General features: G+C 52.0%; 1 protein-coding gene across 3 annotated transcripts in view; it reads left to right on the top strand.

The window, feature by feature from the left end:
* The window catches only part of SPTBN4 (spectrin beta, non-erythrocytic 4), a 116,538-nt gene that overhangs the window by 47,799 nt on the left and 55,819 nt on the right, over positions 1–12,920 (top strand). For all 3 annotated transcript variants that reach the window (XM_037991704.2, XM_037991708.2, XM_037991706.2), the window contains exons 14-16: positions 3,874–4,822; positions 6,581–6,718; positions 11,739–12,489. In XM_037991704.2, coding sequence (XP_037847632.2) covers positions 3,874–4,822; positions 6,581–6,718; positions 11,739–12,489 — 1,838 coding nt within the window. The remainder of the gene's footprint in view (positions 1–3,873; positions 4,823–6,580; positions 6,719–11,738; positions 12,490–12,920) is intronic.

The raw sequence follows: 12,920 nt of genomic DNA, 5'->3' as shown, positions 1-12,920 counted from the left end.
TGGGAGGTGGAAGTTGCCGTGAGCCTAGATCGTGCCACTGCACACCAGCCTGAACAACAGAGTGAGACCCCATCTCAAATAAATATATATATATGACTGGGGGCTTATTGTAGGATTTGGGCTTGTGTTAGGTGATTTGGAAGATGATTCAGTGTAGTGAGTTTTGCTGTGGATTGGATGATGTCAGAATATGGGGGTGACTAGGTGTTCGGGCATCTTAATCATTTTGATCTAGGTGGTGGGAGGAACAGAAGGAGGCTGTTGCAGTCATTGGAAGCTGTCATTCATCTTAGCCAGCGAGGGGGATGCATGGTCATTTTTTTTTTTTTTTTTGAGACAGAGTCTCGCTCTGTCACCCAGGCTGGAGTGCAGTGGCCGGATCTCAGCTCACCGCAAGCTCCGCCTCCCAGGTTTACGCCATGCTCCTGCCTCAGCCTCCCGAGTAGCTGGGACTATAGGCGCCAGCCACCTCACCTGGCTAGTTTTTTGTATTTTTTAGTAGACACAGGGTTTCACTGTATTAGCCAGGATGGTCTCGATCTCCTGACCTCGTGATCCGCCCGTCTCAGCCTCCCAAAGTGCTGGGATTACAGGCTTGAGCCACCACACCCAGCCTATGGTCATTTTTGTGGTTTGCACAGTGACCTTGATTTTGTCTGTGCTCAGGCATGATTATGGAGTGAGCTTGGTTTTGTCCTACTCCATCATGGTCAGAGTGGCCCCATCTGATATGAGTGTTCTGTGAGATTTATTATTATTATTATTATTGTTGTTTTTTTTTTAATTTTTTTTTTTAGACACTTGATCTCTATGTTACCCAGGCTGGTCTTGAACTCCTGGGCTCAAGCAATCCTCCCGCTTCCACCTCCCAGAGTGTTGGGATTACAGGTGGGAGCCACTGTCCCTGGCCATTTCTGTGAGATTATTATTTTTATTTATTTTATTCTTTTTGAGATGGAGTTTTGCTGTTGTTGTCCAGGCTGGAGTGCAATGGCGCGATCTCAGCTTACTGCAACCTCCGCCTCCTGGGTTCAAGCGATTCTTCTGCCTCAGCCTCCTGAGTAGCTAGGATTATAGGCATGCGCCACCATGTCCCGCTATATTTTATATTTTCAGTAGAGACTGGGCTTCTCCATGTTGGTCAGGCTGGTCTCGAACTCCTGACCTCAGGTGATCTGCCTGCCTTGGCCTCCCAAAGTGCTGGGATTACAGGTGTGAGGCTCCGCGCCCAGCCTGTGAGATTATTTATACTCCTCAGAACACCATGGCTAGCCCTGAGTGCTGATGGCAGTCAGGACTGCTTTTTATCTTTCTCACTGATGAGGTAACTGAGGCCCAGGCCATGGAGCTGATAAGAGGGTCTTGAGGCTGGTCCGTACCTCTCCGTTAAGATGTTTTCCTCCTTTATCTGGAGCCCACAGCCCTTTGGAATCTTGGAGCATTATTAGAAAAGGGACAACCTGTCTGGCTTGTGGGCTGGTGGGGAAGTTTCTCGCCCTAGCCGACGTGGGTCACATCCTAAGTGCAAATGCTGAAGTTTCCCTCCACGCCCTGGTGTGGACATCCTGACCCTGGCTCAGCCCCCTCCCATCCCCATCTCATCTCCAGGCGAGGTTGTTGGAACCCTCTCCTTCAACTTAGCTAGGTTTGTCTCAGGAAGCTCCCTTTGCCCTCGCCTTGTGAGTTCTTGGCTCCTGTGACAATCAGCAGCCCCGAGAATACAGCAGAGGGGCCAGTGTGGGGAGTGCGAGTGTGGGGAGTGCGTTGTCATGGGGATGGGAGGCAGCACTGCCTGATGGGTGGTCCAGAGTGTGAGCTCCTGATGGACCGCTTCTTAGCTGATCCTAGGGCAATCCTTCCTCTCTCTGAGGCTCAGTCTCTTCATCTGGAAAATGGGGCTGATAAGGATACTGGCCTCACAGGAGGGTTGTAAGAATCAAATGACATTGTGTCAGAGTAAGGGCTGGGTACATGAAAGCTGTTTTTTTGTTTTGTTTTGTTTTGTTTTCTAAGACAGAGTCTTGCTCTGTTGCCCAGGCTGGAGTACAGTGGCTCTATCTTGGCTCACTGCAGTCTCAACGTCCCTGGCTCAAGTGATCTTCCCACCTCAGTCTCCCGAGTAGCTGGGACTGCAGGTGCACGCCACCACACCCAGCTAATTTTTGTATTTTTGGTAGACATGAGGTTTTGCCATGTTGCCCAGGCTGGTCTCAAACTCCTGACCTCAAGTGATCTGCTCGCCTCGGCCTCCCAAAGTGTTAGGTTTACAGGCATAAGCCATTGCACCTGGCAAGAAGCTGTTGTTATTGTAACTATTATTCAGTTGGATACCTTGTGGTTTGAGTCAACATCAGTGAACATCCAGAATTACAGAAATCCCGCATTCCACCTAGGGCAGTGTCTCTCTCTCACTTTTATGATCCAGTAAGAAATACACAGCCAGGCCGGGCGCGGTGGCTCACGCCTGTAATCCCAGCTCTCAGGGAGGCAGAGGCGGGAGGATAGCTTGAGCCCAGGAGTTTGAGACCTGCCTGGGTAATATAGCGAGACCCCATTCTCCACAAAAAGGAAAAAAAAAAAAAAAAAAAAGAAATACACAGCCAGGCAGTGGCTCACACCTGTAATCCCAGTACTTTGGGAGGCCAAGGTGGGTGAATTGCTTGAGCCCAGATATTCGAGACCAGCTAGTGAGACTCCATTTCCACAAAAAACTTAGAAAAAAAAATTAACCAGGCATGGTGATGTGGGCCCATAGTCCCAGCTACTCAGGAGGCTGAGACGGGAGGATCACTTGAGCCCAGGAGTCGGAGGCTGCAGTGAGCCATGATCGTGCCACGCACTCCAGTCTGGGTGATAGAGTGAGACCCTATCTCTAAAATAAAAAAATAAATGCACTTACCTCATGACTCACAGTTCACATGCATACATGGACACGCACACTAACACAGAGGTTTTATAAAACAATATTTCCAGGCTGGGCGCGGTGGCTCACGCCTGTAATCCCAGCACTTTGGGAGGCCAAGGAGGGCACGGATCATGAGGTCAGGAGTTCAAAACCAGTCTGGCCAAGTGAAACCCCGTCTCTACTAAAAATACAACAACAACAAAAAGCTAGACGTGGTGGCAGGCACCCGTAATCCCAGCAGTTTGGGAGGCCAAGGTAGATGGATCACTTGAGGTCAGGAGTTTGAGACCAGCCTGGACAGCATGGTGAAACCCCGTCTCTACTGAAAATACAAAAATGAGCCAGGCATGGTGGTGGGCACCTGTAATCCTAGCTACTGGAGAGGCTGAGACAGGAGAATTGCTTAAACCTGGAGGTGGAGGTTGCAGTGAACTGAGATCGCGCCACTGCACTCCTGCCTGGGCAACAGAGCAAGACTCTGTCTCAAGAAAACAAACAAACGAAAAACAAAGAAGTTTCATTTGACTCAGTTCTGACATAAGCACAATTTTCACTCAAATATACAGAATCTGAGATGCTCTGAATCCATCCATCGTTCAGTCAACAAATCACTACATTCACTAGGCTACAGCTCTGGGTGCCACCCTCTGCTGGGCAGTGATTGGGATAGGGTGTGACAGCCCCAGGTCCTGTCCTTAAGGAGCTCTCAGTCCAGCGGGGGAGACAGGACAAAGCAATGACAACACAGAGTAGTCAGGGCTGGGATGGGGAAGCAGAGCAGCCTGAGAGGATCGAGGAGGAGCCTGCTCAAGCCTTGGGGTGTCAGGGAAGGCTGCCTGCAGGAGGAGCCGCGTGACCCGGCACCTGATGAAGTCACACCAAGGACAGGGTAGGTAGCCCGCACCATCCTCTGTTGGGCGCCCCTTGGCTTGTGACCAATCCTGGATGCTCCCCTTCTCCTGGCTCAGGCTACCAGCCCTGCGACCCGCAGGTCATCTGCAACCGCGTGAACCACGTGCACGGCTGCTTGGCGGAGCTGCAGGAGCAGGCGGCGCGGCGACGGGCAGAGCTGGAGGCCTCGCGGAGCCTGTGGGCGCTGCTGCAGGAGCTGGAGGAGGCCGAGAGTTGGGCGCGCGACAAGGAGCGCCTCCTGGAGGCTGCGGGCGGCGGCGGTGCGGCGGGCGCAGCGGGCGCAGCGGGCACGGCGGGCGGCGCGCATGACCTGTCCAGCACCGCGCGCCTCCTGGCCCAGCACAAGATCCTGCAGGGTGAGCTGGGCGGGCGGCGGGCTTTGCTGCAGCAGGCCCTGCGATGTGGCGAGGAGCTGGTTGCAGCCGGCGGCGCCGTCGGCCCGGGAGCAGAGACGGTGCAGCTGGTGGGCCTGGCAGAGCGCGCGGCGAGCGCCCGGCGCCGCTGGCAGCGGCTGGAAGAGGCTGTTGCGCGGCGCGAGCGGCGGCTGCAGGAGGCGCGGGCGCTGCACCAGTTCGGCGCTGACCTCGACGGGCTGCTGGACTGGCTTCGCGACGCTTACCGCCTGGCAGCCGCTGGCGACTTTGGCCACGACGAAGCGTCCAGCCGCCGCCTGGCGCGCCAGCACCGCGCGCTCACCGGAGAGGTGGAGGCGCATCGTGGGCCCGTGAGCGGCCTGCGACGCCAGCTGGCGACACTCGGGGGTGCCAGTGGCGCAGGGCCACTGGTGGTGGCGCTGCAGGTGCGCGTGGTGGAAGCCGAGCAGTTGTTCGCTGAGGTGACCGAAGTGGCGGCGCTGCGGCGCCAGTGGCTGCGGGACGCGCTCGCTGTCTACCGCATGTTTGGTGAGGTGCACGCGTGCGAGCTGTGGATCGGCGAGAAGGAGCAATGGTTGCTTTCCATGCGTGTGCCCGATTCACTCGACGACGTTGAGGTGGTGCAGCACCGGTGAGCGCACACATGTGGGACTCCGGGGTCCCATTCCTCATGCACCCAGTCTCACCTTCATTGGTTCAACAGTTCCCATGTTCGCTCAGCTGGAACGAGGGCTTCCAATCCCTGCTTCACTCATAACCAGCTTTGTGACAGTTAGAAGGTTTGCAACCTGCCTAACCTTCCTGAACCTCAGCTTGCCCACCTGTATAATGGGGGTGGTATTAGTCCCTACCCAAGCTTGTGATGAAGGGTAAATGAGTTCATACATGCAGAACATGAAGCAAATGCCTGGGGGTAGGGGAAGCATTCCCCCAGCATTTGCTCTTATTACCCAGGCTTACATTCGCCAAGCATGAAATAAATGACCTATGCTTCTACAGGGACACCTCAGCCTGGCCCCTCCTCTGGGAGGCCTCCCAATGCTTCTGCATAAATGTCACCTCCCTAAGCTACTAAAATAGCTCTGACCCTTGACATTTTCCATTGCTTCATCCTGTTTTACATTTCTTTGTAGCACTTACCATCCCATGACATATTATATGCTGACTTGTCTGTTGGCTGACTTAGCAATGAGTTGTTCAATTAGTGGGTGAACAATGTCTATTCCTCCTCTGCACCACTCTCTCTGAGCATCTTGTTCATCCATACATTCATTCAGCAGGTGTTAGTACTGAGTGCCTATGCCTTTCTAGGTCTTGTGCTGGGCACTGCTGGAAACACAGGGCTGCTCCTTGCCCCTACTGTGCCCACAGTTGCCCAGTTCTTTGAAACATTGATTTAAAGATGGGAGGACCATGTCCAGCTTAAAATAGACCTCAGTGGCTGCCATGTGGAGGGTGGGTTGGAGCGGTTGAGAGTTGTGGCTGGGAACCCAGAGAGGCAACTGGGGTGGGGACCCAGATGGAGCGGAATGGATTAGACCAGGGCTGGAAGTAAGTAGACAGACAGGCCATGGAGGCCGATGGGCCAGAGCAATTTCCTAAAACAAAGCCCAGGGCTCTGGTCTGGGGGATGACAGTGCTGTCCCCAACATGGGGGCCCAGAGGAAGAACAAATTTGAGTCAGGTGGGTGTGAATAGCCCCAAGAAGGTATACAGCAGACTTTAGGTTGAAGACAGGTTCAAAAGGTAAGAGGTTGAGGCTGAAGACTGAGGTGTGACTGTCACGAGTTCAGGGGAGAAGAGCAAGGCTGTGGGGTTGGGTGGAATCGTCGAAGAAGGGTGTGAGGGAAAACCCAGAGGGCTCAGGGTGGAGTTGCTGCTGCGGAAACTCCCATTTAAACATCGGGTAGAGGCTAGGCGTGGTGGTTCATGCCTATAATCCCAGCACTTTGGGAGGCCAAGGCAGGTGGATCACATAAGGTCAGGAATTCAAGACCAGCCTGGCCAACACGGTGAAAACCCGTCTCTACTAAAAATAGAAAAGTTAGCTAGGTGTGGTGGCGCATGCCTGTCATCCCAGCTACTTGGGAGGCTGAGACATGAGAATCGCTTGAATCCGGAAGGCAGAGGTTGCAGTGAGCCGAGATTGTGCCACTGTACTCCAGCCTGGGTAATAGAGCAAGACTCCGTCTCAATACATACATACATACATACATACATACATACATACATACATACATACATTAAATTAACAGCAGGTAAAAGAGGAGGAGCCCACAAAGGAGGCTGAAAAGGAGGGTGGAGAATTAGGAGTAGAACCAGTAGAAGGCGTTTCATAAAACCAAGGTCGGCAGGGTTCGGGTGTCTGAGCATCTCCATCCTCCTGCAGATTCGAGAGCCTGGACCAAGAGATGAACAGCCTGATGGGCCGCGTTCTGGACGTGAACCACACGGTCCAGGAGCTGGTGGAAGGAGGCCACCCCAGTTCAGATGAGGTGCGTTCCTGCCAGGACCACCTCAACAGCAGGTAGGAGGGCCTGGGGCTGGGAGTCCCTCCCATCCTTCCCTTCCACACTCACACAACCGTGGACAGCAAAGATGTGCAATCTCAAACCCCTGGAATCATAATGGCCACCTGATAAATCAACAAAATGTTGACCAAAAATCATAATCCCCAGTACTGGTGATGACGTGGTAAAATTAAAAGAGACATTTCAGTTGGCTGTTCATTTATTTATCCAGAAATAATTTATTGAATATCTACAATCTGCCAGGAGTATTCCCAAGCACTTTATGTAACTTTTTACAGTATCCCAATGTTCTTTCGGGCACAATGGCTCATACTTGTAATCCCAGCACTTTGGGAGGCTGAGATGGGTGGATCACTTGAGCTCATGAGTTCGAGACCAGCCTGGGCAACATGGCAAAAACCCTATCTCTCTCTCTACAAAAAAAAAAAAAAAAAAAAAAATTAGCCAAGCATGGTGGTGCACACTTACAGTCCCAGCTACTCGGGAGGCTGAGGTGGGCGGATGCCTTGACGCCAGGAGGTAGAGATTGCAGTGAGCAGAGATTGTGCCACTGCGCTCCAGCCTGGGTAATAAAGCCAGACTTTGTCTCAAAAAAAAAAAAAAAAAAATTCCAATATCCCAATTTCCATGGTAAAGGTCCTAGAATTCAGATCTTTCTCTCTCTCTTCCTCTCTCTCTCTTTTTCTTTCTTTCTTTCTTTTTTTTTTTGAGACGGAGTCTTGCTCACTGCAAGCAAGCTCCGCCTTCCGGGTTTACTTACGCCATTCTCCTGCCTCAGCCTCCCTAGTAGCTGGGACTACAGGCGCCCGCCACCATGCCTGGCTAATTTTTTTGTATTTTTAGTAGAGACAGGGTTTCACCGTGTTAGCCAGGATGGTCTCGATCTCCTGACCTCGTGATCCGCCTGCCTTGGCCTCCCAAAGTGCTGGGATTACAGGCGTGAGCCACCGCGCCCAGCCTCTCTCTCTCTTTTGAGACAGGATTTTGCTCTGTTGCCCAGGCTGGAATACAGTGGCGTGATCATGGCTCATTGCAGCCTCCAACACCTAGGCTCAAGCGATCCTCCCACTTCTGTCTCCTGAGGAACCGGGACTACAGGTGCACACCACCATGCCCAGCTAATTAAAACATTTTTTTTTTGTAGAGAAGGGGGTCTCACTATGTTGGCCATGCTGGTCTTACAACTCCTGGGTTTGGCTGGGCGTGGTGGCTCACACCTGTAATCCCAGCACTTTGGGAGGCCAAGGCAGGTGGATCACCTGAGGTCAGGAGTTCGAGACCAGCCTGACCAATATGGTGAAACCCCATCTCCACTAAAAATACAAAAATTATCTGGGCATGGTGGCATACACCTGTAGTCCTAGCTACTCAGGAGGCTGAGGCAGAAGAATTGCTTGAACCCAGGAGGCAGAGCCTACAGTGAGCCGAGATCACACCACTGCACTGCAGCCTAGGTGACAGAGCAAGAATCTATGTCAAAAACAAACAAATAAACAAACAAACAAAATCTCCTGGCCTTCTCCCACCTCGGCCTTCCAAAGAGCTGGGATTACAGTGTAAGCCACTGCTCCTAGCCTAGAACTCTTTTAAGATAAGTAACAAACTAATACAGTACCTCTGGAATACTACCAGCAATTCTCCCAGTGCAGGTGGGGTTCCTAGATGAAGATACAGGTCCAAAGAGGTGAACTCCTTATCCAAGATTACTCAGTCTATAAGTAGGAGTCAAATGCAGTTCTGGCTGAATCCTGAGCTGGAGCTGTTTATCTAATATATCCAGTCTTCCTGGTAACACTATGGGGTGGAAACTGCCCCACATTAGAGAGAAGAAAACTGGATCTCAGAGAGGCGAAGATGGAGGCCCAAGGTTACACAGCTAGTTAGGGGATCAAACCGGGCTTTGAAGATGGATATGTTTGACTTCAAAGACTGTGCTCTTTTTTTTTTTTTTTTTTTGAGACAGGGTCTTGCTCTTTCACCCAGACTGGAGTGCAGTGGTACAATCATGGCTCACTACAGCCTTCACCCCCCCACCGAGCTCAAGAAATCCTCCTGCCTCAGCCTTTTGAGTAGCGGGACTATGGGTGCCCACCACTGCACCTGGCTACTTTTTGTATTTTCTGTACAGATCGGGTCTCACTTTGTTGCCCAGACTGGTCTCGAACTCCTGGGCTCAAGTGATCTTCTGCCTTGGCCTCTGCAAGTGCTGGAATTACAGGCAAGAGCCACTACACCCCACCCAAAGACTATGCTCTTGACTCTCTGGTGTTAAGATTCCCATAACCAGGGATTTTAAAACCTCTGTAGCCCAGACAATCGCAAAGCATCCAGCCTAAAAAGATAACTACAACAGTAACAATTTACAGCACGTAGAGAGATCTATATGCCAGGTGCTTTAGCCACATGATCTCATTACACACTCAATGAAGTGGACTTTATTATCCCCATTTTCCAGATAAGGAAACTGAAGATCAGAGAAGGAAATGATTTGCCCTAGGTCACATGGCAAATCTGGTTAGAGCAGAACTTGAACTCAGGTCCATCTGATTTCAGAGTCCTAATCTCTGTCCTTGTAGTGTGTCCGTTCTAGAGAGGGCACAGAAACAGTTAAATATGCTAATAAATGAACAAGATATTTAGAGAATCATAATGGCTTTATGCAAGAAATAGGCAGGTCATGGTGACTCACACCTGTAATCCCAGCATTTTGGCAGGCCGAGGCGAGCAGATCACTTGAAGTCAGGAGTTTGAGACCAGCCTGGTCAATGTGATCAAACCCCATCTCTACTGAAAATATAAAAACTAGCTGGGCGTGGTGGTGCACACCTGTAATCCCAGCTACTTGGGAGGCTGAGGCAGGAGAATCCCATTTACCTGGGAGGTGGAGGTTGCAGTGAGCTGAGATGGTGCCACTGCACTCCAGCCTGGGCAACAGAGCAAGACTCTGCCTCAAAAACAAAACAGGCTGGGCACGGTGGCTGACGCCTGTAATCCCAGCACTTTGGGAGGCCAACGCGGGCAGATCACGAAGTCAGGAGATCAAGACCATCCTGGCTAACGCGTCAAAACCCTGTCTCTACTAAAAATACAAAAAAATTAGCCAGGTGTGGTGGCAGGTGCCTGTAGTCCCAGCTAGGTGGGAAGCTGAGGCTGGAGAATGGCCTGAATCCGGGAGGCGGAGCTTGCAGTGAGTCGAGATTGCACCACTACACTCCAGCCTGGGCGACAGAGTGAGACTGCATCTCAAAAAAATAAAATTAAATTAAATTAAATTAAATTTTAAAAACCCAGACTATTGAGGACCCCAAGAACTTGTTTTAGTGAGTCATATTTATTGCTATTTACTATATTAGAACTTAAAACTGAGAAAATTTTAAATGTTTTTCTTTTTATTTATTTATTTTGAGACAGGATCTCATCACTCTGTCACCCAGGCTGGAGTGCAGTGGCACAATCACGGCTCACTGCAGCCTCGACTTCCCAGGCTCCAGCGATCCTCCCATCTCAGCCTCCCAAGTAGCTGGGACCATAGGTGTGCGCCCCCACGCCCAGCTAATTTTTGTATTTTATGGGTCTCATCATGTTGCCCAGGCTGCTTTCCAACTCCTGAGCTCAAGCGATCCACCTGCTTCCACCTTCCAAAGTGCTGGGATTACAGGTGTGAACCACTGCACCTGGCTGAAAAATTTGAAAACATTAAGTTATTTAAAAATAACAATAAGCTGGGAGTGGTGCGTGCCTGTCGTCCCAGCTACCTAGGAGGCTGAGGTGGGAGGACCGCTTGAGCCTGGGAATTGGGGGCTTCAGTGTGCCATAAACGAGTTCGTGAATAGCCACTGCATTCTAGCCTGGGCAACATAGTGAGATCTCATGTCTTAAAATTTTTTAAGCCGGGCGCGGTGGCTCAAGCCTGTAATCTCAGCACTTTGGGAGGCCGAGACGGGCGGATCACGAGGTCAGGAGATCGAGACCATCCTGGCTAACACGGTGAAACCCCGTCTCTACTAAAAAATACAAAAAACTAGCCGGGTGTGGTGGCGGCGCCTGTAGTCCCAGCTACTCGGGAGGCTGAGGCAGGAGAATGGCGTAAACCCGGGAGGCGGAGCTTGCAGTGAGCTGAGATCCGGCCACTGCACTCCATCCTGGGCGACAGAGCCAGACTCCGTCTCAAAAAAAAAAAAAAAAAAAAAAAAAAAAAAAAAAAAAAATTTAAAAAAGTCTAAATATCCAATATGTTAATATAACTAACATATTTTTATATTTATTTATTTATTTATTTAGAGACAGAGTCTTGCTCTGTTGCCCAGGCTGGAGTGCAGTGGCGCCATCTTGGCCCACTACAAACTCCGCCTCCCGGGTTTACGCCATTCTCCTGCCTCAGCCTCTCGAGTAGCTGGAACTACAGGCGCCCGCCACCTCGCCCGGCTAATTTTTTTGTATTTTTAGTAGAGACGGGGTTTCACAGTGTTAGCCAGGATGGTCTCTATCTCCTGACCTCGTGATCCCCCTGCCTCGGCCTCCCAAAGTGCTGGGATTACAGGCGTGAGCCACCACGCTCGGCCAACTAACATATTTTTATAAAAAAATAACTTTTCATAACAAAAAATGTACTAAGAATGGCATTGTTTCGTACCTTTGTAAATCTCTTTAAAGTCTGGTTTAAGAGATGGCAGCTGGGCTTCTCTTAAGTCAGTGTCGGCTTCCGCACTCAGTCTCTCCTGCTGCCTCTGGAAAACTCCACTGAACACTTGGGAAAGAATGAGAGTGAAAAAGCAAATGGCATCTTAACATATTTTTATGAAGATACTTTTGTCCTCGATCAGATTACATGTTGAGAACGGCTGCCCTAAGCAAAAGTGCTGGGTAGGGTTCCATTTTACACCAGCAGAAACTGAGGAAACTGAGGTCATACAATGGCTGGGTGGCTTGGGCCTGGATTCTACGCTGGGTCGGCGGGCCCTCCGCGCCCAAGAGGAGTCCCTGTCTTCCTCAAGTCACTCTCTTTCCCCTGGGCAGGTGGAACCGCATCGTGGAGCTAGTGGAACAGCGCAAAGAAGAAATGAGCGCTGTGCTGCTGGTGGAGAACCACGTGCTGGAGGTGGCAGAGGTGCGCGCCCAGGTGCGTGAGAAGCGGCGAGCTGTGGAGAGCGCGCCCCGCGCCGGCGGCGCCCTGCAGTGGCGTCTTAGCGGCCTAGAGGCCGCTCTGCAGGCGCTGGAGCCACGCCAGGCGGCCCTTCTGGAGGAGGCAGCCCTGCTGGCCGCGCGCTTCCCGGCGCAGGCGGCGCGGCTGCACCAGGGCGCGGAGGAACTGGGCGCCGAGTGGGGCGCGCTAGCCAGCGCGGCTCAGGCCTGCGGCGAGGCGGTGGCGGCAGCAGGGCGCCTGCAGCGCTTCCTACATGACCTCGACGCTTTCCTGGACTGGCTCGTGCGCGCCCAGGAAGCGGCAGGCGGCAGCGAGGGGCCCCTGCCCAACAGCCTAGAAGAGGCGGACGCGCTGCTGGCGCGCCACGCTGCGCTCAAGGAGGAGGTGGACCAGCGCGAGGAAGACTATGCTCGCATCGTGGCGGCCAGCGAGGCGCTGCTGGCCGCTGACGGCGCAGAGCTGGGCCCAGGCCTGGCACTAGACGAGTGGCTGCCACACCTCGAACTTGGCTGGCATAAACTGCTCGGTTTGTGGGAGGCGCGCAGGGAGGCGCTGGTCCAGGCGCACATCTACCAGCTCTTCCTGCGGGATCTACGCCAGGCGCTCGTGGTGCTGCGTAACCAGGTGCCCACTCGGGGTGTACATTTCGGAGAGGGAGAGTCCGAGGCCGCGGGGAATTGCAGGGACAGGGACATGCGGGGGTGGGGAGGAGGGTGTTTGCTGGGACCACTGGGTTCTGAGGTGGGTAGGAGCTGAGAGAATATCCGGAATGGATACGTGAGTTTGTGGATCATCCAGTGTGTGTGGAAGCGTGTATATAACAGAATTTTAGGAGTATGATGAGTGGGGTAGGTTGGTGGCTTATTACAGGTGACAGTTTGTGGGCTATTCCGAGTAAGTAATGCATGTGGATATTTATTGGAGTGGCTTCCTGGGTTCGTGGATTATCTGAAAGGAAATAAGACTATGAGGTTGATTGATGGTTAAATGGGGTTCAAAGAAGATCTTGGTATGGATAACAAAGGATTAGGATTATGGAGGTAGGTAAGAGGCTG

The sequence above is a fragment of the Chlorocebus sabaeus genome, chromosome 6 (genome assembly GCF_047675955.1).
Source record: "Chlorocebus sabaeus isolate Y175 chromosome 6, mChlSab1.0.hap1, whole genome shotgun sequence".
NCBI lineage: Eukaryota > Metazoa > Chordata > Mammalia > Primates > Cercopithecidae > Chlorocebus > Chlorocebus sabaeus.
The sequence above is the reverse complement of the archived record's forward strand: the minus strand, read 5'-3'. Positions and strand labels throughout refer to the sequence as shown.